At 43.8% G+C, this 24,681-nt stretch overlaps 1 protein-coding gene across 3 annotated transcripts in view; it reads left to right on the top strand.

Annotated features, from left to right (window-relative positions):
• LOC140197168 (anion exchange protein 2-like) overlaps positions 1–21,176 on the top strand; it is a 252,556-nt gene extending 231,380 nt beyond the window's left edge. For all 3 annotated transcript variants that reach the window (XM_072257058.1, XM_072257069.1, XM_072257080.1), the window contains 7 exons: positions 1,167–1,385; positions 6,550–6,639; positions 7,818–7,984; positions 9,242–9,495; positions 14,151–14,320; positions 14,422–14,595; positions 15,761–21,176. In XM_072257058.1, coding sequence (XP_072113159.1) covers positions 1,167–1,385; positions 6,550–6,639; positions 7,818–7,984; positions 9,242–9,495; positions 14,151–14,320; positions 14,422–14,595; positions 15,761–15,841 — 1,155 coding nt within the window. In that variant the 3' untranslated portion in view covers positions 15,842–21,176. The remainder of the gene's footprint in view (positions 1–1,166; positions 1,386–6,549; positions 6,640–7,817; positions 7,985–9,241; positions 9,496–14,150; positions 14,321–14,421; positions 14,596–15,760) is intronic.
• The last annotated feature ends 3,505 nt before the right edge of the window (positions 21,177–24,681 follow it).

Genomic DNA, 24,681 nt, shown 5'->3' with positions numbered 1-24,681 from the left:
AGTCAACTGACCAGCTGGTGAGTTAGCTCCTGCTCCCTGCTCTTGCCATTAATATCTCTCATCAACAGATGTCCCTGACTGATGCATAACTGTCCTGGCTTCATCTGCGGTTTACTGAGAGAACTGCAGCATCTTCTGCCTATAGAAATGGTTCCAAACTTCCTTCCTGGAAGTCCAGATCTGACTTGGTTTCTCTCTATATCTGCCATATTAGTACTGACTACTAGCATAAAAACTTGGATAAAGTCACTCATTAGTGCAGCATAATCACTGTGAACTCTGTATTTAATTTACTGATTGAAAACCTTCACTTCACTTCCACTAAGTTGTATTCCTAAGGTGAGAAGCTGGAACTGATGTCACTGCTCCAGGTGTGGTTTAATTAAGGCTTTGTATAGCTGTAATATAATTTCCATCAATTTGTGCTCTAGTGTGGCAGATGTAAATGGTGCTGTTTTATCGACCTTTTGATTATTTGGATAATCTATGTACTGTATTTACTCAGCCGGACTACTCTGACAACAGCCCTCCCCACTTCTACAATCTATACAATCAAAGACAAATGCGATGGGGGAATATCACCACTTGTACATTCCCCTCGAGGTCACACACTATCCTTACCTGGAAATATATTTCCGGTCCTTCATTGCTGGGTCTAAATTCTGGAAGTCCCTCCCCAACAAAACACTGGTCATGGACACCTCAATGTTCCATCCTGGTGAATCTCCTGTGCATCCTCACACCACAATCATGTTCTTCTGATAGTGTGGTGACCTGAAGTACTTCAGCTGTTTTAAAAGGTTGTACCATAACTTCCTGCTGTTGTATCTTTGTCCTAGCTAATAATAAAGATGTATCCATGTGCTTTCTTCACCATCCTATTTGTCTGTACTGTGAAATATCCTTTGGGATGTTTGGAATTGTACACCAACTGCCTCTGTCCTTAAAAAGCCCCTGGCTCCCGAGCATTTGTTGTGTACATCTTAACCTTATTAATCCTCCCAAAATATATCATGTAATATTTTTCAGGGTTTATTTAAATCTTCCACTTCACTGCCCATCCCACCAACACAATAATGTAGCTCTGAAGATCAGCAGTCAGTATAATTGGGTGGTGTTGATATTCCATTCTGACTCTGAAAACCTTTCCACTTGTGTTCTTGCAGATTTTCAAGGACCATCCTCTCCGCAGTTGCACGAATGGTACCCAGAACATGACCGTTCTATCTCTCACCTACCCAAACACCAGCGATACAAACCAAAGCAGCACGAAACGGATAGGGGAGCCAAACACATCACTGCTCTCCCTCGTCCTGATGGCAGGCACCTTCTTTATCGCCTTTTTCTTACGCAAGTTTAAAAACAGCCGTTTCTTCCCCGGGAGAGTAAGTGTCACTGGTGAGGGCCTGAGAGTCATTCTTCACTTTCTCATTTGTCTCTGTTTTTCTTTAAACAGATTGTCCGGTCCATCTTAGAATCAGGAGGAGCCATTCCATCCCTGTTTCTAAGAAAGCTGTGCTTATGTTTAGTGAGATAGAACTGATCCTTTTGCCACCCTTAGATTCATACTATTACTCACAAGGCTTTCTGATCTGACTGTTCAACTGCTGAGTGGATCTGCTGATTTTTCTCAGCCTGTGTAATGAGATGCTTCCTAATATGTCCCAACAGCCTGGTTCAAGCTAAGTTTTGTTCTAAACTCATCAGAGAAAACAACTTTTATCCATCCATTGGCATCATTTAGACCAGTGATTGCATAGAACAAATGAAATCGGCAATCGCCTCTGATCTGGGCCAATATTTACGTGCCGGGCGGCACCTAATTAATTAGTTTGTTTATTTCGGCATTTTTCTTAAAGACGTGCTGGGTGCCTCCCGGCTACCACTGCACCACTGCATGCTTCGCGGCCCAGAGGTTGGGGACCATTGATTTAGATTTAGAGCCATATAACATAGAAACAGGCTCTTTGGCCTAACTTGACTTTGCCAAGCTAGTCCCATTTGTCTGCATTTTCCCATATCCCTCTAAACCTTTCCAATCCATATACTGTACCTGTCCAACTGTCTTTTAAATATTATAATTGTATCAGCCTTTACCACTTCTTCTAACAGCTTGTTTCATATACTGACCACCTTCTGCATGAAGAAGTTGTTCCTCATAATCACATAATGATTTAATCTTAAGGATTGCTTAATTTATGCTGTGCACACTGCCCTTGTGAGTTAATCCTTGTACACTATGTTGATTTTTTGCTGCCCACCTCTTAAAGTAATATGTACTGTATTCAAGATTGGTGATAAAGGGAGAGGTGGAAACGTTTTGGGAATGACAAACAGACTCTTGGTTAAGTGAGTGCAAGGGAGCAGGTAAGGTCCTTTATGTAAGGTTAACCTTTTGGTAGAAAGAATTAACAAGAAATACAGATGGCGTACATTGTTGATGCACGGTGTAATAATATTAAAAGTAAGATGTGAGTTTTCTTGTGCAGGTACAAGTAATTTTATGATATGGGCTTTATTGCAACTAGGATGAAAAACAAGACAGGAGAGCTTGCCACAACCTTGCAAGGTTTTGCAAACCCATTTCTAGAATACTCTGTAGGGGCTTGATCTCCATATTTAAGAAAGGGCATGTTTGGTTTGGAAGTAGTGCTGCAGAGAGAAGAATATGGCCCAGGATCTTGAAACACAGGAGGTTATTTCCCTGCAGTACCATATTCTGAGAGTGGCTGCTGGGAGGATGGTTTGTCTGCCAGACAAGTTCAGTATTGTCTCAGAGTAAAGACTTGCCTTTTTCAGACTGAGCAAAAGGAATCTGTTCTCTGAAGATTATGAAGATCCAAATCATTAATAGATTTAGGCTGAGGTAAATAAAAAAAATAGGAGAATAAAGATTGTGAGTTTTGCAGGGAAGTAGAGTTGAAGACAAAGTTTAGACTGGCCATGATCTAATTGGATGTCTTGACAGACTCAAGGAGCCATCAGTTACCACTCTGTTTCTTGTGTTGTATTGAGATAGCAAGATATCCACAAAGTGTTGATACCAATCTTTATTTCTGATTAAATGTTGGGAGGTACCAGATAGCTATTAAAATTCAGATCACCCAAGGACAGCAGCCAAGGCTTCTGTCTGAACCCTGGTTATGAGAGGCAGCAACACAGTGCAGGGTCTGGCTTTTGGACTGCGGGGTACCCATGACATCTGATGTGGATCATACCAGCCTGGGTACACTGGGACACAACTAGACATGGGGTGCTCAGTTTGTGTTTCACAAGGCCACAGGAACCCATTGCCGTTCAACCCAGACATGGGCAAAGGAGTTGACACCCAGGTGTGAAGTAAGAATAACTGACAGATGTCATGGCACTCAGGAGCCCGGGCCAGACTGAAGTCACTGCAGTTGCAAGGAAACCCTGGGGAGGTGTGACAAGCAAGATAGGTGTTGCTGCTCACTCATTCTGCTCTAGCACATCACCATATGAGTGCCTCAGGACAGTGTTCAAGGCCCAATCAGCTTCAGCTGTTTCACTAGTGACCTTGGTTACGTCAGAAGTTGGTGATTTTGCGGACTGAAGCAATCTCTTTGCAGCTGATCAGGGAGTGAAGCGGGAAATGCCTGGTTACAGTAAGAGCCATGCTGAGAAATGGCGCAGAGTAACCACCTCCCTTTGGAGACCACTGGCCATAACAATGCTGAGTCTCAGGTATTTATTTCCTTTCTCACCCTCAGGTCACAGTGGATCAGAAAGTTAATCAGAAGGATTATTAGGTATTCTGGGATGTGTAATCAACCTCCTGACACCCCAAAGCAGGCACAAGTCAGAAGTCAGGAATATAATGTAATGGTCACCACTTTTCTCAGTTGGAGCTCCGTGAAAGTAGCAACACAAGTGAAGAAGGTGGTAAATAAGGCATACAGAATGCTTGTTTTCATTAATTGGGTACTGAGTATAAAGGTTGGCAAGATATGTTGCAGGTGTATGAAATTCTGGCTCGGCTGCAGTTGGCTTATTGTTTGGTCACCCCTTCAGTAGAAGGGTGTAAAGGGTGCAGGAGAGGTTCACCAGGATGCTGCCTGGACTACAGAGCATAAGATGTATGGGGATATTGGAGAAACTTTGGTTGTTTTCTCTAGAATGTTGGAGACTGAGGAGAGACCTGATAGAGATTTATAAAATTATGTGAAGCATTGATATGGTAGACAGAGTCTTTTTCCCAAGGTGGTAATGTCAAATACAGTGGTGCTAGAAAGTTTGTGAACCCTGTAGAGTTTTTGCTATTTCTGCATACATATGATCTAAAATATGATCAGATCTTCACATAAGTCCTAAAACTAGATAAAGAGAACCCAATTAAATAAATAACATGACAAACATTATACTTGTTCATTTACTTATTGAGAAAAATTATATGTATTTGTTGGAAAAAGTATGTGAATCTCTGGGGTAATGCATTCTACAAAAGCTTTTTGGAGTCAGCTGTTCTAGTCAATGTGATGAGGTTGGAGATGAGGGTTGTAGAAGTGCCCTGCCCTCTTAAAAAAAAAACACAAAAAGACACAATGTCAGGTTACTAACAGAGCCTGCTCTTCTCGAGAAAAATCTGTTTATGTGCACCAAGCCTCGATCAAATCAACTTTCAGAGGACCTTAGAAGAAGAATTGTAGAATTGCATCAAGCTGGAAAAGGCTACAAAAGCATAAGGACCTGAGTGTTCATCAGTCCTCAGTAAGAAAAATTGTCTACAAATAGAAGAAAGTTAGTACTGTTGCTACTCTACCTAGGAGTGGGCATCCTGCAATGCTGAAGGAAATGAAAAAGACCCCAAGAGTAACAGCAAAAGTCCTGCAGAAATCTCTAGAACTCGCTAAAGTCTCTCTTCATGCATCCGCTATAAGAAAAACACTGAACAAGAATTGTGATCATGGAAGGACACCACAGAGGAAACCACTGCTCTCCAAAAAAAACATTGCTGCACATCTCAAATTTGCAAAAGACCACCTGGATATTGTACAATGCTTCTAAGACAATGTTCTGTGGACAGATGAGGCAGAAGTTGAGCTTTTTGGCAGAAATGCACATCGCTGTTTTTGGAAGAAAAAGGGGACTGCAAACCAACTTCAAAACTTCATTTCAACTGTGAAGCATGGTGGAAGGAAGCATTATGGTTTGGAGCTGTTTTGCAGGGCCTGGACAGCTTGCAATCGTTGAGGGAACACTGAATTCAAAATTGTGTCAAGACATTTTACAGGAGGTGTCAGGGTAGCAGTCCGTCACCTGAAGCGTAATAGTTGGATAATGAAACAAGACAATGATCCAAAAGATGAGTAAATCAACAACAGAATGGATTAAAAAGAAGAAAATTCGTGTTTTGGAATGACCGAGTCAAAATCCTGATCTTAATCCTATAGAAATGCTGTAGAAGAACCTGAAGCAAGCAGATCATGCAATGAAGCCCACCAACATCCCAGAGATGAAGCAGTTTCGTAAGGACAAATAGCCTAAAATTCCTCCAACCCAATGTACAGGACTGATCAACGATTATCAGAAATGTTTGGTTGAAGGTATTGCTGTACAAGAGGGTCACAGCAGTTACTGAAAGCAAAGGTTCACATACTTTTTCCAACAAATTTATGTAATATTGGATCATTTTTCTCAATAAATAAATGAACAAGTCTAATGTTTTTGTGTTGTTTATTTAATTAGGTTCTCCTTATCTAACTTTAGGACTTGCATGAAGATCTGATCACATTTTAGGTCATATTTATACAGAAACAACAAAAATTCTATAGAATTCACAAACTTTCTAGCAGCACTGTAGTAAAGGCCTTAAGGTGAAAGAGAGAAAGTCTAAGGAAAATTGACAGGGCAAGTTTTGTTTTAGACTGGGGGTCTCTTTTTCCATAGATGTTGCTTGGCCTGCTGAGTTTCTCCAGCATTTTGTGTGTGCTTGGATTTCCAGCATCTGCAGATTTTCTCTTGTTTGTGAAGGACCAGCTGACTGCTCTTGCACTCACAGTTAATAGTTTAAGGAGCTGAAGAGCTTCACAGGGGCTGAAACAAAAAAAAAATTGGTAATTGGTGTTTGGTTTATTATTGTCACATATACTGGGGTACAGTGAAAACAATTTGTTTGCATGCCATCCAGACAGATCATTTCATCACATTGGTGCATTGAGGTCATACAAGGAAAAACAGTAAGAGTGCAGAATAAAGTGTTACAGTTACAGAGAAAGTGCAATGCAGGTAGACAATAAGCTAGGTTGTGAGGTCAAGTGTTTATCTTTATTGTATAAGAAGATTATTTAATAGCTTTACAACAGTGAGATAAAAACTGTCCTTGAACCTGGCAGTTTTAAAGTTTTTTGTAACTTCTGCCCAATGGGAAAGGGGAGAAGAGAGAATGTCTAGCTTGGTTGAGGTCTTTGATTATGCCAGCTGCTTTCCCAAGGCAGCATGGTGTAGATGGGTCCATGAAGGGATAGACTAGTTTCTGAGCTGTATGGGACTGTGTTAACAAATATCTAAAGGTGATCAACTTTGTTGCAGGTACGACGCGTGATTGGGGATTTTGGTGTTCCTATAGCAATCCTCATCATGGTCTTGGTCGACTACTCCATCCAGGAGACCTACACCCAGGTGAGAGAACAGCTGGATGTTTTACCCTTGCTGTGTTACTGTTTATTTCCACTGTTGTCGGCATCAGCTCCTCCACATTCGCCCAACTCCCTTCACAATAACGAGGATGCAAAATTCTGTCAGGGGATCTAGGTGTGCCAGAAGGTGGTTGATGGAGTCAATGTCACAGACTCATACACCACAGAACAGGCCCTCAGCCCACCATGGCCATGTTGATCTTCAAGTACCCATCTTTACTAATCCCATTCACCACCACATAGTGTATGCTTTGGTCATTCAAGGGCTTGATACTTAAGAGTTTTTGCATTCAAGATTCTAGGCCCTTTGTGTGTGGAAAAAGCTCTCCCTCGTATCCCATCTAAATCTCTTACCCCTTCATATAAACCTACACCCTCCAGTTTTAAATACCTCAGCCCGAGTGAAAAAACTTCCCCCTGACATCTCCTCTGACCCTGCTTTCAAGCACCTTAAAACTACGCCCTCTTGTGCTAGCCATTTCAGCCCTGGGGAACAGCCTCTGACTATCCACATGATCAATGCCTCTCATTATCTTGTACACCTCTATCAAGTCACCTCTCATCCTCAATCGCTCCAAGGACAAAAGGCCAAGTTCACTCAACCTTTTCTCATAAGGCATGCTCCCCAATCCAGGTAACATCCTTGTAAATCTCCTCTGCACCCTTTCTATGGTTTCCACATCCTTCCTATAGTGAGACAACCAGAACTGAGCACAGTACTCCAAGTGGGGTCTGACCAGGATCCTATATAGCTGCAACATTACCTCTCGGCTCTTAAACTTAATCCCACAATTGATGAAGGCCAGTGCACCTATAGATGGCCATTACTCTGGGGCATTTAGAGATGGGCAGGAAATACTAGTCTGGCTAGTAACACTAAGACCTTGAGAAATGAATATGCAAAAGAAGCTGAAGCTACAGCCTTGGGTCACATGCAGCCTGTCCTCCACAGGGATCCAGCAGCCAGAATACAATCATTCACCCCTTTACTGTTCCTATCTTACCCATGCTGATACAGCCTTGTGTGTATAGGATATATGTACAGCTTTACCCTGAGTCCAGCTACATTTGGCCTTTTTGTTCTGATGGTTGTAATCAGGTTGTCACTTTTGACTGTAGAGCTGCTACTTAACTCTCAATTGTTTTGTCTCTTTCCTTCAGAAACTGAGCGTTCCCACTGGTCTGTCTGTCACTTCTCCAACAAAACGTGGTTGGTTTATTAATCCTCTGGGGAAGAACGGTGATTTCCCCATCTGGATGATGTTTGCCAGCGTGATTCCTGCTATCCTAGTTTTCATCCTCATCTTCATGGAGACCATGATCACTACGTGAGTCCCTTGTGGTAGAGAGTTAGTGCTGAGACACAATAGGATTTTCTGGGCAGCAGTCACTGGATGGGTGTGGGCTCCAGATGACAGAAAGAGGAAAGAGGTCCCTTATCTCATCCGCATGAGTTCAGGGAGAGAGTGGGGAATATATGATGGGATTTGGGGTCTCGTGTGGATGTTCTGACCATCGTACTCCTCTGATCCCAAATCTGACCACATTGGTCAGTGGTGCCTTGGGGAGCTCTGAAGCTTCATTCATCGACCTGACATTCAGTTCAAGGCCAACTTGGGTTGGACAATAACGGCCAGCAATTGAAGAACAAACTGAAAGTGGAGATCACACCCCTCATTTGGGTTGAGTTGCATATTTAAACAGGATAGAATTTGGTGTAGGGCATAGTCACTGTCTGATGGTCACAGCTGGACTGTCCAGTCAGTCACTCAATCAGTGTGTGCGTAGCCAGTGGTTTCCAGTTTGAAATTCACCCAGCAGGATAGAGAGGCTGTTTTATTATTGTCACATGTAATGGGATACAATGAAAACTTTTGATTGAATGCCATCCAGTCAAATCGTTCCATATACAGTATAAGTACATTGAGATTGTACAAAGGAAACCAGAATGCAAAATATAGTGTTAGAGAGAAAGGACAGTACAGATAGATGGTAGAGTGTGAGGGCAACCACAAAGTAGATTGAAAGATTAACATTTTATGGTGGGAAAGTTCTTCACTCAGAGGGTCATGAGAGTGTGGAACTAACTGCCAGCCAAGTGGTGCATGTGAGCTTGATTTCAATGTTTAAGGGAAGTTTGGATAGGTACATGGATAGTTAGGGTATGAATGGCTGTGGTCCAGGTCCGTGTTTGAATGGTATGGACTAGATGTCCCTGTTTCCATATTGTAGTTTTTCTGTGACTTATCTTTTAGTGGATGAGAGGTCCATTCAAAAGTCCTACAATAGTGGAGGGAAAAGCTGTCTTAGAGCCTGGTGGTACACGCTTTCAGGCTTTTGTATTTTTTGCTTGATGGAAGGGGGAGAAGAGAGAATATCCAGGATGGGGTCTGAGATTATACCAGCTGCTTTACTGAGGCAGTGAGAAGTATGGATGGAGTCTGGCACCTGTGCTATGCTGAGGTAGTCTTGGATTGCTGGTGCAGTGGAGGGTGGGTGGTTTTCCATGGTGGTTTGATGGGGAGGCTCGATGAAACAGTCAATGGTAAGTTTGTTCCAGTGACCAGGTAGATTGTCTCCTGCAGACTAATCATCAGCAAGAAGGAGAGGATGTTAATCAAAGGAACGGGATTCCACCTGGACCTTCTGATCATCGTAGCATCAGGAGGGGTAGCAGCTTTGTTTGGATTGCCCTGGCTCGCTGCAGCCACTGTCAGAACGGTCACCCACGTCAACGCACTCACCGTGATGAGCAAATCTGTGGCACCAGGTGACAAGCCCAAAATCGAAGAGGTCAAGGAACAGAGGGTGACGGGGCTGGTAGTGGCTGTCCTGGTGGGTAAGTGGTCACTCTCCCTTACTGGCTCCAACACTACAGCAGCTCCCTTGTCATACTGCAGTAGTTTTCTCACCAGTTCCCTCATCTGATTGTCTGTTTTTCCATCACCAACATAAACAAAATGCCCTCAGTGTGGAAGGATGGTAATCAGGGATCGGATCTGTAACCCTTCAATTTCATACAGTGCAGGAGGCCCTTCAGCCCATTGTTAGTGTGCTAGCTCATTGAAAGTTCAATAAACAATCCCACTCTCCCTCTCTTCCCCACAACTCAAGACCTTTTTTCTTTCAATCCAATTCTCCTTTGAATCTGCCCTTCAAGGGATCTTTATAAATGCAGCTATTCTTGCCTTCCATTCCTCCTCCTCCCCTCCCCCCTTACTTTCTCCCTCTATTTCCTCCAGTCCTTTTTTCCCTCTCCTTTACTTCTCTTTCGTTAGAATCTTTTGTCTGTTCATATGTGTTTCTGACATCAGTGCTGAGCAATATGAATAAAGAAGGAATAACCAGACAAAAATGGGCAGAATCCATGTTGGTCTATGAAATGGAGATCATACTTGAGGCTGTAACTTGTGGAATGGAAAATTACAAGCCATTGCTGACAATGAATTCTGCTGATTCACCACCCTCTGGCTAAAGAAATTCCTCCTCGTCTCCGTTCTAAAGAGATGTCCTCCTAATCTGAGGCTGTGACACCAAGTTGTGGTGAACTAATCAAATGCCCAAATAAATTAGTCCCTTCTGCACATTCATGTTCCTATCTAACAGCCTGTTAAATGCCTCTGTTCCTGACAGTGTCTTCCAGGCACCCAATGTATAAAAAAGACTTGCCTTACTCACCTTTGAACTTTCCTCTCTTACCTTAAGTACATACCCTCTAGGTTTAGGCATTTCAACTATGGAAAAATGATCCTGGCTGTCTGTCTGTGCCTCTCAAAATCTTATAAACCTCTATCACATCTCCCCTCAGCCTCCACCACTCCAGAGAAAACAACCCAGGTTTGTCCAATGTCTCCTTATAGCACATGCCCTCCAATCTAGGTACTGTAGCATCCTGGTAAACCTCTTCTGCATTCGCTGCAGAGATGAATGCAGTACTTCAGATTCAGATTAACCAGTGTTTTTAAGGCAGGAACATAATTTACCAACCCTTGATCTGTGCCTTGACTTCTAAAGGCAAACATGCCATATGCCCTCTTTATCACCCTATCAACTTGTACAGCCTCTTTCAGAGAAATATGGCCTTAGACACCCTGACTCATCTGTACATTAACACTGTTAAGGGTCTTACCACTAGTAGCATCTTTTTCTATACATTTGATCTCCCAAAGTGCAACATTTTACACTTGACTGGATTAAACTCCACCTGCAATTTTTCTGCCCATATCTGCAAATGATCTATATCCCACAATATCCTTTGCCAGTCTTTCCACAACACCACTAATCTCAGTATTATCTGCAAAGAGAAGGAATAAACACGTTATTATCGGGTTGGGTTACTGCAAGAACTGCTGCTGGAGCCACAGCTAATCACATCCTATATTAATGATTTGGATGAGGGGGATTAGGTAATATGCATAAATTTGTTAATGTGACAAAACTGGCTGGTAGGTTTTCCTGAGCAACTTGTAGACAGATGGGCAAGGACATGACAGATGAAAATTAGAGTGAGGTCATACACATTGAATGTAAGAGATGAAAAGGAGGAGATGGCTGAACTTCACACAGGTACTGCAAGCAATTAAATTGTCTTAATTGCTATAGGATTTAAGTGAAGAGGCATTTTACTTCAGTGAAATAGAGCCCTTCCTTAGCAGATAAGCCATCATCTTGACCATTGGGTGAATTGGGAAGACAATAAGACATAGGAGCAGAATCAGGCAATTCAGCCCATCAAGTCCACTCCACCATTTCATCATGACTGATCCCATTCAACCCCACACACCTGCCCTTTCTGCATATCCCTTGATGACATGACCAATCAGAAATCTATCAACTTCTGCTTGAATATACCCACAGACTTAGCTTCCACCGTAGTCTGTGGCAGAGCATTCCACAGATCCACCTATCTTTGGTTAAAAAATTTCCTCCTTACTTCTGTTCTAATTTTCAGGCTGTTAGCTCTGGATACCCCCAACAGAAGAAACATCCTCTCCACATCCGTCTTATTTAGTCCTTTCAACATTTGGTGCGTTTCAGTGAGATCCCTATGCATTCTTCTAAATTCCACTGAGTACAGGCCCAAAGCTGCGAAGTGCTTCTCATATGTTACCCCTTCATTCCCAGAATCATCTTCGTGAACCTCCTCTGGACTCTGTCCAATGATGACACACCTTTCTGAGATATGGGGCCCAAAACTGTTGACCTTACTCCAAGTGCGGCCAGACTAGTGACTTATAAAGCTTCCGTATTATATCCTTGATTTTATATTCTATTCCTCTTGAAATAAATGCCAACGTTGCATTTGCCTTCTTTACCACAAACTCAACGTGTAAATTAACCTTCTGGGAGTCTTGCACGGGGACTCTTAAGTCCTTTTGCATCTCTGATGTTTGAATTTTCTCCCCATTTAGATAATAGTCCGCACTATTGTTCCCTTTACCAAAATGCATTATTGTACATTTCCCACTATGGGAAACATACTTTCCATATCTACACTGTCTAGGCCTTTCAACATTCAAAAGGTTTCAATGAGATCCCCCCTCCTCCTTAATTCCTGGCACCTGGGAGGCAATGTACCATCTAGGTATCCCATTCATTTCCACAGAATCTCCTCTCTGTTCCCCTCACTATTGAGTCCCTTATCACTACTGCTCCCTTCTTCACTCTCTTTCCGTACTGCACCATGGTCCCATGCTCAGTGCCTGTAACCCGGTCGCCATGGCGTTCTCCCGGGTCGTCATCCCCCACAAGAGTATCCAAAGCGGTATACTTGATTTTGGGGGGGAATGGCCACAAGGATGTTCTGCTCTAACTGCCTATTTCCATTTCTCCTGACGATCACCCAGCTACTCACCTCCTGCAACTTCGGGGTGACTACTTCCCTGTAACTTTGATCGTACCCTCACTCTCCCATACAAGCCGAAGGTCATCCAGTTGCTGCTCCAGATCCCTAACACTGTCTTCAAGGAACGGAGCCAAATGAACTTCACACAGATATAGTTCCCCGGGAGACTCTGGGTCTCCCAAGACTCCAATATCTGGCACGAATAACACACCATAGCCATTTAAATGGCACAGTAAGAGGGAAAAAAACAAAAAGGAAATCTTAACAGACGCTTTACACAGAGCCGACGCCTCCTTTGACCCAAAGCCTGTTGCTTCTACTCTTGCCACTGGCCTACTCTCAACAATGGCTGCTCCGCTTATCCCTTCTGTACTTCTATTTAGTTTGCAGAGCTCTGTTGGCACCGTTGATTGATAGGCCACGTACAATGGACAAATGCACTCAAAGCTCCCTTTTTAAGTAACCGCCGCTGATACTCTTGGTAAAGCTCTGTTGACACTGCTGATAGGCCACATACAATAGTGAGGATCCTTAATGATGGATGCCACCTTTTTGAGGCACTGCCTCTTGAAGATGTCCTCAATAGTGTGGAGGCTTGTGCCCGTGATTGTCTACAACTCTCTGTAGCATCTTACAATAGTATTCGTTGGAGCCTCCATACCATGCAATGATGCAACCAGTCAGAATGCTCTCTACCCTACATCTGTAGAAATTTGCTAGAGTCTTTGGCGACGTTCCAAATCTCCTTGAACTCTTAATGAAGTATAGCCACAGGCATGCCTTCTTCATGATTGCATTAAAAAGTGGGACTCTAGGATTTTCTGAGATATTGACACTAAACAACTTGAAGCTGTTCACTCTTTCCACGACTGTCCCCTTGTTGAAGATGGTGTGTGTTCTGTCAACTTCTCCATCCTGAAGTCCACACTCAGTTCCTTGGCCTTGCTAACATTGTGTGCCAGGTTGTTGTTGTTGTAACACCACTCAACCAACCGATTTATTTTACTCCTGTACTACTTGTAGCAATCTGAGATTCTGCCAACAACACTGGTATAACTGGCATATTTATAGATGGCATTTGACCTGTGCCTAGCCACATAGTGTAGAGGGGGTTGAACAGTGAGCTAAGATTGCATCCCTGAGGTGTGTCTGTACCTTAAGGATGAGCTTGGCAGCTTATTCCAAATACACAGCACCTTTTGCATGAAGAAGCTGCCCCTGATGTCCCATTTAGTCTCTCACCTTTGATCTTGAAATTATGCTCTCTTGTAATTGGCACACCTTCCCTGGGAATAAGACTATGTGCTTTCACCTTGTTTATGTCCCTCATGATCTTATATACCTCTGTCAAATCGCCCCTCAAACCCCTATGCTCCAGAGAATAAAGTGCTAGAGTACACAACGTCTTCTCGTAACTCAGGGCCCCCAAGTCCAGGCACCATCCAAGTCTAAATGTCTTTTAATCTTGTAATTGTACCTACCTCTACCACTTCCTTGTTCCATCTACCCACTTCCTACTGTGTGGAAAAATTGCCACTCAGGTCCTCTTTAAATCTTTCCCCTCGCATCTTAAACAGATGCCCTCCTCTTCCTTTCATTCTGTCTGTTTACCTGTTTGTGTATGAATGCTACGTTCTTCTGTTTTCCAGGCCTTTCGATTGTAATTGGTGACCTCCTACGGAAGATCCCACTGGCTGTGCTGTTTGGGATCTTTCTGTACATGGGTGTTACTTCACTGAATGGTATTGAACTGTATGAACGCATCCAGTTGCTGCTCATGCCTTCGAAGCACCATCCGGATCATGTTTACGTGCGGAAGGTAAGTTGGGTTCAGGGGTCGAGCTTTGTGGAGGCTGGCAGGTTGCTTGGTTTCTGTGGGGCAGGCTGGCTGGTATTTAATAGGCTGTTTCTCCCACCCAGGTGAAGACTCTACGGATGCACTTGTTCACCATCATCCAGATCTTCTGCCTGGCCATTCTCTGGGCTGTCATGTCCACTGTCGCCTCACTTGCCTTTCCTTTTGTGCTCATCCTGACCGTTCCTCTGAAGGTCTTTGCACTCACCAGGATTTTCACGGATCGAGAGATGAAATGTGTAAGTGTGCTGTTTATAGATTACTTGGATCAGGAAGTGGAAAGGTGGGTTAGCAAGGTTGCAGGTAAGATGAAGGTTTGTGGTGTTGTGGATAGTGTAGGACAGGGGTTCCCAATTTTTATTATGCCATGGATCCCTACCATTAACCAAAGGGACTATGAACCATGGTTGGGAACCTCTGGTGTAGAAGAAGGTTTTTGCAGGTTACAACAGGACAGTGATAGGGTGCAGAGTTGAACAGAGAAGTAGCAGATGGAGTGAAATGGAGGGTTGTCTTTGGGAGTAGAGTAGGGTGTCAGCATGTGTGGGAACCAGTCCTGTAAACTGCAGTGTGTCGCTGAAGAGCTGGAAGTGAAATCGAGATTTGATACTTTCATTTGTTTGCAAGGACAAATGGCACAGCAGTTCTGATTAATCCCACCTCAGCTCGCCTTCCTTCTACCATCCATCAGGCTTTGATTATTCAGCTGTTCTTTCTGGGGGGGGGGGGGGGGAGGAAATGGGATCATCCTGGTCTGTCTCTTTCAGCTCACTGTTATTCTTCGATCAAATAGCGGCCCTCAGATTTTATCCCCTTGGCCAAGGAGAATTAATCCTACCTGTTCGCCCTGCCTGTATTCTTTGTGATCCCCCCACGAGCAACCTTTTGTTTGTCATCTCCCAAAGAGATGCAAGATGGTTTTACAGGTCCAGGGCTGGGAGTAGCATTAACATTGGCTCAGGAGGGGAGGGAAATGGGTGTGAGTGGTGGACAGCTGGTGAGGTCATTGTCACCAATAACTCCATGAGCTTCTCCTATTCAAATACCCTCAGATAGGATGGTTGAGAGGGGGGCAATAAATTCAAATTTGTTGGGAATGAAAGTGGCAGGGATCGGGAGTATGGGTCAGAAGGACAGTTCAAGGAAAGAGGAGTAGCTGAGAGCGCTCTCTGTCTTCCAGATTAATGTTGTCACTGTGAGGGACCAGCAGACAGGACTGGCCCCAGACCACGCTCTCTATGCTTGGGTTGGGCCTGGTGTTGAACAGCTGTCTCTCATCTGTCTCATCCATTCAGGTCTATGCCCTATAGCAGCTGTACAGTGGGAGAAGGCTGTTCGTGTCAGGGACGTGTGTGATAACCTGTGCCCATCCGTCTCTCTGATCACTATCTTCTCTTCCCACAGCTGGATGCAGACGATGCACAGCCCACCTTTGATGAGAAGGAGGGGTTGGATGAATACGATGAGCTCTCAATGCCTGTGTGAGGCCACGGAACCAGCTGTAAAATCCTCTTGTGAAGCTGGATAAAGATGGAGGAGCTCATCAACACCCGTCACCACAGGCACCTGTCAGCACACCTGTCACCAACACCCATCACCATCAACCTGTCACCACCAACACACTACAGCATCTGTCAACTACACCCATCACTGACACCTGTCACCGATGACACTCATCACAAATATCTTTTACCATCACCTGTCACCATCAGCACCTGTCCACACTGTCAGCACAGTCATCAGTCATCTGTCACAACACTCAGTATCAACATCTGTCAGTATCAGTATATGTCACCAAGGACCATGTGTGATCTATTGCTGTCACCAAAGTCCACCTCGGCCAAATTACATCCAGTTCTCAGGGCTGTTCATCACCTTGGGACTGAGGCAGGTCGGGACCAAGCTCCATGCTACCATAACCTCAATTCAGGAACCATCCATGCACTTAAGTATTCCTTTGTTTCAACATCAGGAAAGAGAAAACCCAAGCTGGTGTTTCAGAACTTTGTGAATGTTCCTGACATGCGGAAACGACAGCTCTGTAACGTCATTCCTTAATGAGAGGATGCAGGAGAAGAAGCTGCTGGTCTGATCTAGGACATTCCCTTCAGCCGTGAGATCGCTTCAGTCGTTAATCCCAGAGACAAGTGCTGGTGCTGCTCAACAATGCCACCACTCAACTGAACCACAGAGCCCCTGTTCACCCTTCCCATACCCTCCACTCTACCCCCCCATGTGAAACCATTGAGCTGTCATTGGATTGTGAAAATTTAGCTCTTGGCCTTCCTCTCTGCAACACCCCCCCCCCCCCCCCCACACACACACACACACACACACACACACACACACAGCACCGCCATCACCACCTTGCCCTCTGACTAAATGCTTTTCCTAGTCGGGTGCAACTTTGTAGGCTATCCAATTTGATTGAATTTCCAAGCCCCTTGTGCTCAACTGCCAGTCTTGATGTGAACATTATTCTGCCTCTGTATATACAAGAGAGCCTGCAGATGCTGGAAATCTTGAGCAACACACACAAAATGCTGGAAAATCTCAGGTCAGGCAGCATCTATGGAGGGGAATAAATAGTCAATGTTTCAGGCCAAGATCCTTCATCAGGTCCTGATGAAGGGTCTCAGCCAGAAATGTTGACTTCATGGTTGCTTCCTGACTTACTAAGTTGCACCAGCATTTTGTGTGTGCTTTTCTGCCTGTACACCTCCAGCACTGAGGCTGTCCTGGGTCCTGCTGTGGATGTCAATGTTCTGTTTGGAATTCAGTCCTGATCTCCAGGACACAGAGCTATAATTTTTGTCTGTGGATTTTGATCACGGGGTGAGTGCCAAGCCCATCCAGCCCATGAAGATTGTCTCTTCCCTCAGAGAAAGGTTTGGATAGAAATGGGTCTCATTTGCAGTTGTATCTGGTTGTTTGGCATAATTCAGCAGAGTTTCACATGTGTGCAAAACTCCCCAGAGCTGAGGGCCTCACCCTGCTGAAGTGGGTGGTGAGATCAGACCCTAGTCAATGCTACTGGCTTTGAATGTTGCCAAAGATCCATTTGATTTGTGAGGTGAGTGGGTCATGAATGGGCACTGGGAATGGGGGAGACATGGGGAGTCTCTACCCCTCTGATGTGTTTGTCACTTCAAGTCCAGAGATGCCACTGCAGGAGCCAAGCCCAATCACAGAGTTACACAGCACAGAAGCAAGCCCTTCAGCCCAACTGGTCCATGCTGACCAAGATGTCCATCTAAAGTCGGTCCCATTTGCCTGCATTTGGCCCGTATCCCTTTAAACTTTTCCTATCCATTTACCTGTTCAAATGTCTTTTAAATGTTAGTGTAACTGTTGAGCCTCGGCTCCACAGAGAAAGCAAAAGGTGCATACATAATCTTACAACCAAAAATATTTAGCCAACAGTTTGCTTTTGAAAGGACCAAAGATCCTACAGTCCTACTGATTTCACGGGCAAGCCTTTCACCCTCTGAACCGTGTGCTGTACTGTTGGGTGATGCACAATAAATGGTGATGTGTTCCTTCCCCAGTGTTCATCATGTGACCAGTTCCCATGTCAACAGTCCAGTGCGGTTTCCAGTGGTGGATCACAGTGCCAGTTGTTCCCATGGGAGTTCTTGGTGCCAGTTGGTCAATTGCTGATCGGTTCAGTGGGTAGAATCTTTTGCTGCCTTTTCAGTGGCAGGTGGCTATGCTGGCATGACTAGACAAGTACTAGTCCCAAGTGCCCCCAGTGAGGAGGAAAGCAAACACTGGGCCATCCTCGATCAAAACCAACTGCTGTATCCATCTTCCCTACTGTGGGTCCTACAGTCTCTGTCCCTCACCAACCCGTCCACACTGGCCTGTAGCTTCAACAGGTTATTAAATTTTGTATTTATACAAACTAGTGTCAATTACTTTAGATTTCTAGTTAAAATCTAGGTGACCTTTTTTTCTTATCCTTTATATTTGTACTGTAGGTGTTCACTTTGAATGGCCTGCATAAAAATCATTTTGTAGTAGAAGTAACAATTATTTCATTAATGAAAATAACACCAGGGTACAGTGCTGATGGGAGTGTCTGTCACTGTATAATACTGAGTACAGTACTGGTGGGGACGGGTCTGTCGCTATATAAACACCAGGGCACAGTACCAATGGGGTCTGCTCTGTCACTGTATAACACTGGGGTAAAGGCCATAGTCTCAGAATAAAAGGACATCCTTTCAGAACTGAAATGAGGAGGAATCTCTTCAACCAGAAGCTCGTGTATCTGTGGAATTTTGTTGCCAGATTGTGATGGAGGCCAAGTCATTGGATGTACTTAAGGTAGAGACCGATAGGTTCTTGATTGCCCTTCATTAGTTGAGGGATTAAGTTCAAGAACTGTGAGGTAATGTTGGAACTCTATAAAATTCTCGTTAGACCACACTTAGAATATGATGTTCAATTCTGGTCATCTCATTATAAAAAGGATGTGGAAGCTTTATATGGGCTACAGAGGAGATTTACCAGGCTGCCTCTTTGATTAGTGAGCTTGTCTTATAAGGAAAAGTTGAGCAAGCTAAGGCTTTTTCTCTTTGGAACAAAGGAGATTGCGAGGTGATTTGATAGAGGTGCTTAAGATAAGAGACACTGATAGAGTGGATAGCCAGTGCCTTTTTCCTGGGGTGGAATGGCTAATACAAGGAAAGTTATAGGGGGGATGACAGAGGGGGGTTTTTGACAGAGTGGTGAGTGCATGGAATGCACTGCCTGTTGTGTGGTCGTAGAGGTGGATTCATTAGGGACATTTAAGAGACTTCTGGATTGGCACAGATGAAAGAAAAATAGGGGGCCTTTTTAGAAAGAAGCATTAGATTTATCTTAGAGTACATTAAAAGGTTAACACAACATTGTGGGCCAAAGTGCCTAGACTGTTCTATGTTCTATGTAAAGGAAATAAAGGTTATGGGGTTAAAAATTTTCTGCTATGATTGAATGGCAGAGCAGGTACAATGACCAGGTGCTGCTATACGGTGTTATGGGTACAGCACTGCTGGGGACTGTTGCAGGTTGGTATTAGTGCTAGTTGCAATATTTTTCACTGATCACAACTGAGGCAACATGATTATCACAGTGTGGATTTATGTTTGGGAGGCAAGTCTATGAGATTTAAAATCTGTAGATCCTGTCAAACTGAAATAAAAGCAGAAAATGCTGGACCATGCAGCAGATGAGGTAACATCTGGGGAGAGAGGATCTTTTCTAGATTTTGTTTCATCCTGAAGCTGTTCAACCTGAAATGTTAACTCTCCACCCTAGTGACTCCTCTTTAGTTTAGTCTGCAGTTGGCCTCAAATACTTGTACTACAGAGACGGGTTTGAAATGATCCCTAAACCAGAGAGCTTAAGCTTAAGGATAGTATACCAAGGAATAAGTGGTGTAGGGAGGTTTCCTCTTTTTGAACGAATTTGGAAAGAGTGCCGCCAGGGAGTGATGAGAATTGGGAATTGAGAAGCTGGGGATAATAGGAATTTTCTCTCCTGGCTGAAGTGGGGGATAACAGAGGTTGCCAAAAATAAGTGAGATACAAGAGATTACAGATGCTAGAATCTAGAACAACAAACTCTGCTGGAGGAGCTCAATGGGTTGGACTTTATTTGGGGGTTTGTTTGTGTGTGTGTGTGGCGGGGGTGGGTAGAGAATGGGCGACGTTTCAGATCGAAACCCACAGCTCTTTTCGATAATCTGGTCTGTCCAGTATCCTCAGGTAGAGGTGTGATGCCCACAGTTGGGAAGGGCTTTCCTCTCCTCCATCCGTGATTGGGGTCAAAGTGCCAGGGTTTCTAGGGCCTTATAGGTGATTCCTCTCCCCATCTTTAATCATCACTAAGTGCAGCAAAGTCAGAATCTCCAGAGGACAGGACTGTTGTTAGAGTTAGCGTCCCTCCAGGGTTACTCTCTCCTACGATCTGCTCCCTGTCCTCCGCCGGCTAGTGAAGCAGGCTGAGGGTGAAGTTTGGTTTTTGGTGGAGCCGCATCTGGTGTCTGATTTCCGCTCTCCAGCGGGTAGTGTCCTGTCACCGCCCACATCTCATCGCATCGCTGCTGTCCTGTAGCACACTCCCTGAAGTCTACCTCTGACCAAGTTTCTCTTTTAGATTTCTACACTTCTGTGAAGTGCCCTGAGACTTTTCTGTGTTAAAGGCGTCTTAAAATTGCAAGCTTGTAAATAAGACTTCGCGATCACCTCTTGTGCCTGCTGCCAGCTGGTGGTGAAATGTTTTTGCTGCAATAATGCTGATTTTATTATTGATCCCTGGTCCTAAAGTCTTCTCTCGGGAGCCACCCTTTGGCTATTAGTGACATCTACTCCCTGCCGCCTGTGTGAGGTGTTCCTCTCCCCCATTCCCACCCCACCGAGTGCTTCTCATTAATCCAGCGTATCCAATAGAAAGATCCCAAAATATGAAAATGAGCTGTAGTGAGGGAGCGTCACATTGCGAGAGGAGGTACCGAGGGGGCATCAAACTATAGAATATGCAGTACTGGAGGAGGGCTGCAATGTGGGAGGAACAGTACTGAGGGAGCGCTGCACTGATACCGTGGCTGAACTGAGAAGATCTGGTGGGGCACTATTCGGAGAACAGCTGGTCGGTTGTGAAGCTGCAAGAAACTACAGACACAATGACAGCGACAATTGGCCCGACTTTATACGGAAAAGGCAGTGTCCTTAACGTCCTGTCAGGGTAGATTGTGGCTGTCTCAGAATTGTAATCAATATTCTTTGGGGAAAATTCAGATGCTGTGTAATTAATAAATCATTTGTGAAATCAATATTCCTCTGAGATGGTTCTGCCTGTTAACGTAAAATGATTTGGGGGGGAAAAAACGTTGCCAGTTGAATCACATTTGACGGCTGTTAGTAATTTACATGTCCACTAAGTACAGAGGGGGGATCACAAGCTCTGCTTGCTGAGAGCACCGTCAATTAGAAATTGGAAACTCAATTGAGCAACACACACACACACACACTCACTCACTCACTCACTCTCTTCCCCCCCGCCCCTCTCGCTCTCTCTCACAATGCTGGAGGAACATAGGTCAGGCAGCATCTCTAGAGGGAAACAGCCGGTATTTCCGATTGAAACCTTAAGCCAGAAAAAGAAAGTGTTTTTTTTTGGGGGGGGGGTCAAACCTGGGAGGTTATAGGTGAAAGAGGTAAAGGGCTGAAGGATTCTCAGTTACAACTGCAGGTTGAAGGCTGGGGATCTTGTGGGGAGCGGCTCCCCAATTGTAAAGCTTGAATCAGGGCTGGGACGGAATACCCTCATCTTAACCAGATGAGGGCAACTCAGATGACATCCAACAAGAGAAAATCTACAGATGCTGTACATCAAAGTAATGCACACAAAATGCTGGAGGAATTCCGCATGCCAGGAGGCATCTGTGGAAAAGAGTGAACAGTCGACGTTTCAGTCCGAGACCCTTCACAGTTCTAATAAAGGTTTGCGGTTTGAAACATCGACTGCTTAGTCTTTTCCATTGATGCTGCCTGGCCTGCTGAGTTCCTCCAGCATTTTGTGTGTGTTACACTGACGTTCAACAAGCCCTGAAACCTTGGAGAAAATAGCCCATGAAAGGCATTGTGACTGCGGAATATACAACCTGCCCGCTCTAAGTGTTCATTGGCACCCACTAATCCAGTTATACATTATTTAAGAGTAATCCAGATCATATCCATAATGTATGACTTTTTGGATGATACATATCTGTAGAGGAGATTTTTGAGGATGTTGCCTGGATTGGAGTTATGATGAGAGACCTTGGTCAGACCCCACTTGGAGTTCTGTGTTCAGTTCTGGTCACCTCACTACAGGAAGGATGTGGATACTATAGAGTACAGAGGAGATTTACAAGGATATTGCCTGGATTGGAGGGTTTACCTTATGAGAATAGGTTGAGTGAACTTGGCCTTTTCTCCATGGAGTGATGGAGGATGACAGGTGACCTGATAGAGGTAAAATGATGAAGGGCATTGATCATGTGGATAGTCAGAGGCTTTTTCTCAGGGCTGAAATGGCTAACACGAGGGGGCATAGTTTTAAGGTGCTTGGAAACAAGTACCGAGGGGATGTCAGGGGTAAGTTTTTCACACAGAGTGGTGGATGCATGGAATGCACTGCCAGCAGCAGTGGTGGAAGCAGACACAACAGGGTCTTTTAAGAGCCTCTTAGATAGGTACAAGCTTAGAAAAATAGATGGCTATGTGCTGGGGAAAATCTAAGCAGTTTCTAGGGTAGCTTACATGGTTGGCACAACATTGTGAGCTGAAGGGCCTGTAATGTACTGCAGATTTCTATGTTCTACAAGAGACTGGATGAACTGGACTTGTTTTTGCTGGAGTGAAGAAGACAGAAGGGTGACCTGATAGCAAATATATTAAACTATAAGAGGCACAGAGCAGGTATATAGTCAGAATCTTTATTCCAATAGCAAGGCAAGGTATCGAAAGATGCAGAACTATACCAGATAAATGGGCAAAAAAAAGGTCTGCATGGTCATAGAGGGTTGACGCGCCAGTTTCTGTGTGGTTCAACTCTGACTGTTACCTGGATGGAAGATGTATGCCTTATATTCTAAATGGAGCCATTTATCACTGAACCAACCTCAACACTTGCCTTGGAAGCCATACCTGTGATTCTTGGTCCTATACATGAGTGAAGTCAAATGAGCTGTGCCAATACCAGGCATTTCTTGCAGAGTCAGTCAACTGTTTACTCTTTTCTATAGAAGCTGCCTGGCCTGCTGAGTTCCTCCAGCATTTTGTGTGTATTCCTATCAGAGTCACGCCTATGACCCATGCATTCCCAGAAGACGCACCAGTAAACTGTACGTTTCCAGAAGACTCACACCAATTAAAATGGCTTGCAAATTTGATGCTGGTTTGCAGTTCTGACCTAAAATGGCTCTCTAATCCAAAGGTCTCATTTATATACTGCTTCAAAAGAACAGGCCAAATGAAGTAGGGAGGTGGTGTTAATCAAAATATTTCCAGAGCAGATATAGAAGTAGTGGAAAGTGATGTGGAATTGATTGGATTTAAAATCATGAGCAGCAGGAAAAGAAAGATAAGTATGGGAATAATTTATAGACCACTAAAATAGGACTTCTCAGCAAGGCAAAGCACAAATATGGACTACCAAGGACACCTTTAAAGAGCACTGCAATTATCTTGGGAAATTTTAATCTACATGCTGATATGATGAAACTGACAAAGACATAGTAGAAGAATTTGTGGAATGTATCATGGACTGATTTTTAGAGCAGTACATTGTGGATTGTGTCCAGGGAATGGGATATGTTTGGCTTGGTCTAATTTTAAAAAGGGATTTTCTGGTTAAAAAGAAAAAATAAACTCTTGACCTCACAATCTACCTTGTGGTTAGTTCTTGCACCTCATTGTTTGCCTGCACTGCACTTTCTCCAACTGTTACTGCTTTTCCCTTGTCCTACCTTGATGTACTTGTGTTTTGAAATTATCTGTGTGAGTGGCATGCAAAACTAAAATTATCACTGTACCTCAGTATGTGTGACAGTTAATAAATCAATTACCAATTAAAAGATCCTTCAGGAGGTTTGTGACTACAATTTGATGGAATACCAAATGAAATTTTAGGATGAAGCAGTTTTCAAAAATGGTGTGCAGGCTGGAGTTGCCTAAGCTGGACTGGGTACAGACAAATCAGAATCAGGTTTATTATCATTGGCATGTGACGTGAACTTTGTTGACTTAGCAGCAGTAGTTCAATGCAATACATAAAATAGAAGAAAAAATAAAATAACATTAATAAACAAATCTTATTCAGTATACCTAATACTATATATATATATATATATATATATATATATACACATATATTGAATAGATTTAAAATAATGCAAAAAACAGAAATACTATGTATTTTTAAAAAGTGAGGTAGTGTCCAAGGGTTCAATGTCCATTTAAGAATCGGATGGCAGTAGAGAACATTGGAAGACATTCAAACAGTTGATCTATAACCGAGACCCAAGAGACTACAGATGCTGGAATCCAGAACAACGAATAATCTGCTGGGGGAACTTCAGTGGGTCAAGCAAGAATTTATTGGGGTGGGGGGAGAGAAGGAATTGTCAACATTTCAGGTCATAATCCTGTATCAGGACCCTGCTCAGCAAGGGGTTATCTCAATTCTTATCAATGCACTATCTTTGCTGGATGCTTCATAGCTTGATATGTCAACTGCTCTACACGTGACCACAAGAAACTGCCGAGTTGTTGACACAGCACATCACAGAAATC

Source organism: Mobula birostris, chromosome 1 (genome assembly GCF_030028105.1).
Source record: "Mobula birostris isolate sMobBir1 chromosome 1, sMobBir1.hap1, whole genome shotgun sequence".
Taxonomy (NCBI): Eukaryota; Metazoa; Chordata; class Chondrichthyes; order Myliobatiformes; family Myliobatidae; genus Mobula; species Mobula birostris.
Note: the sequence above shows the minus strand (reverse complement) of the source record. Positions and strands in the feature narration are given on the sequence as shown.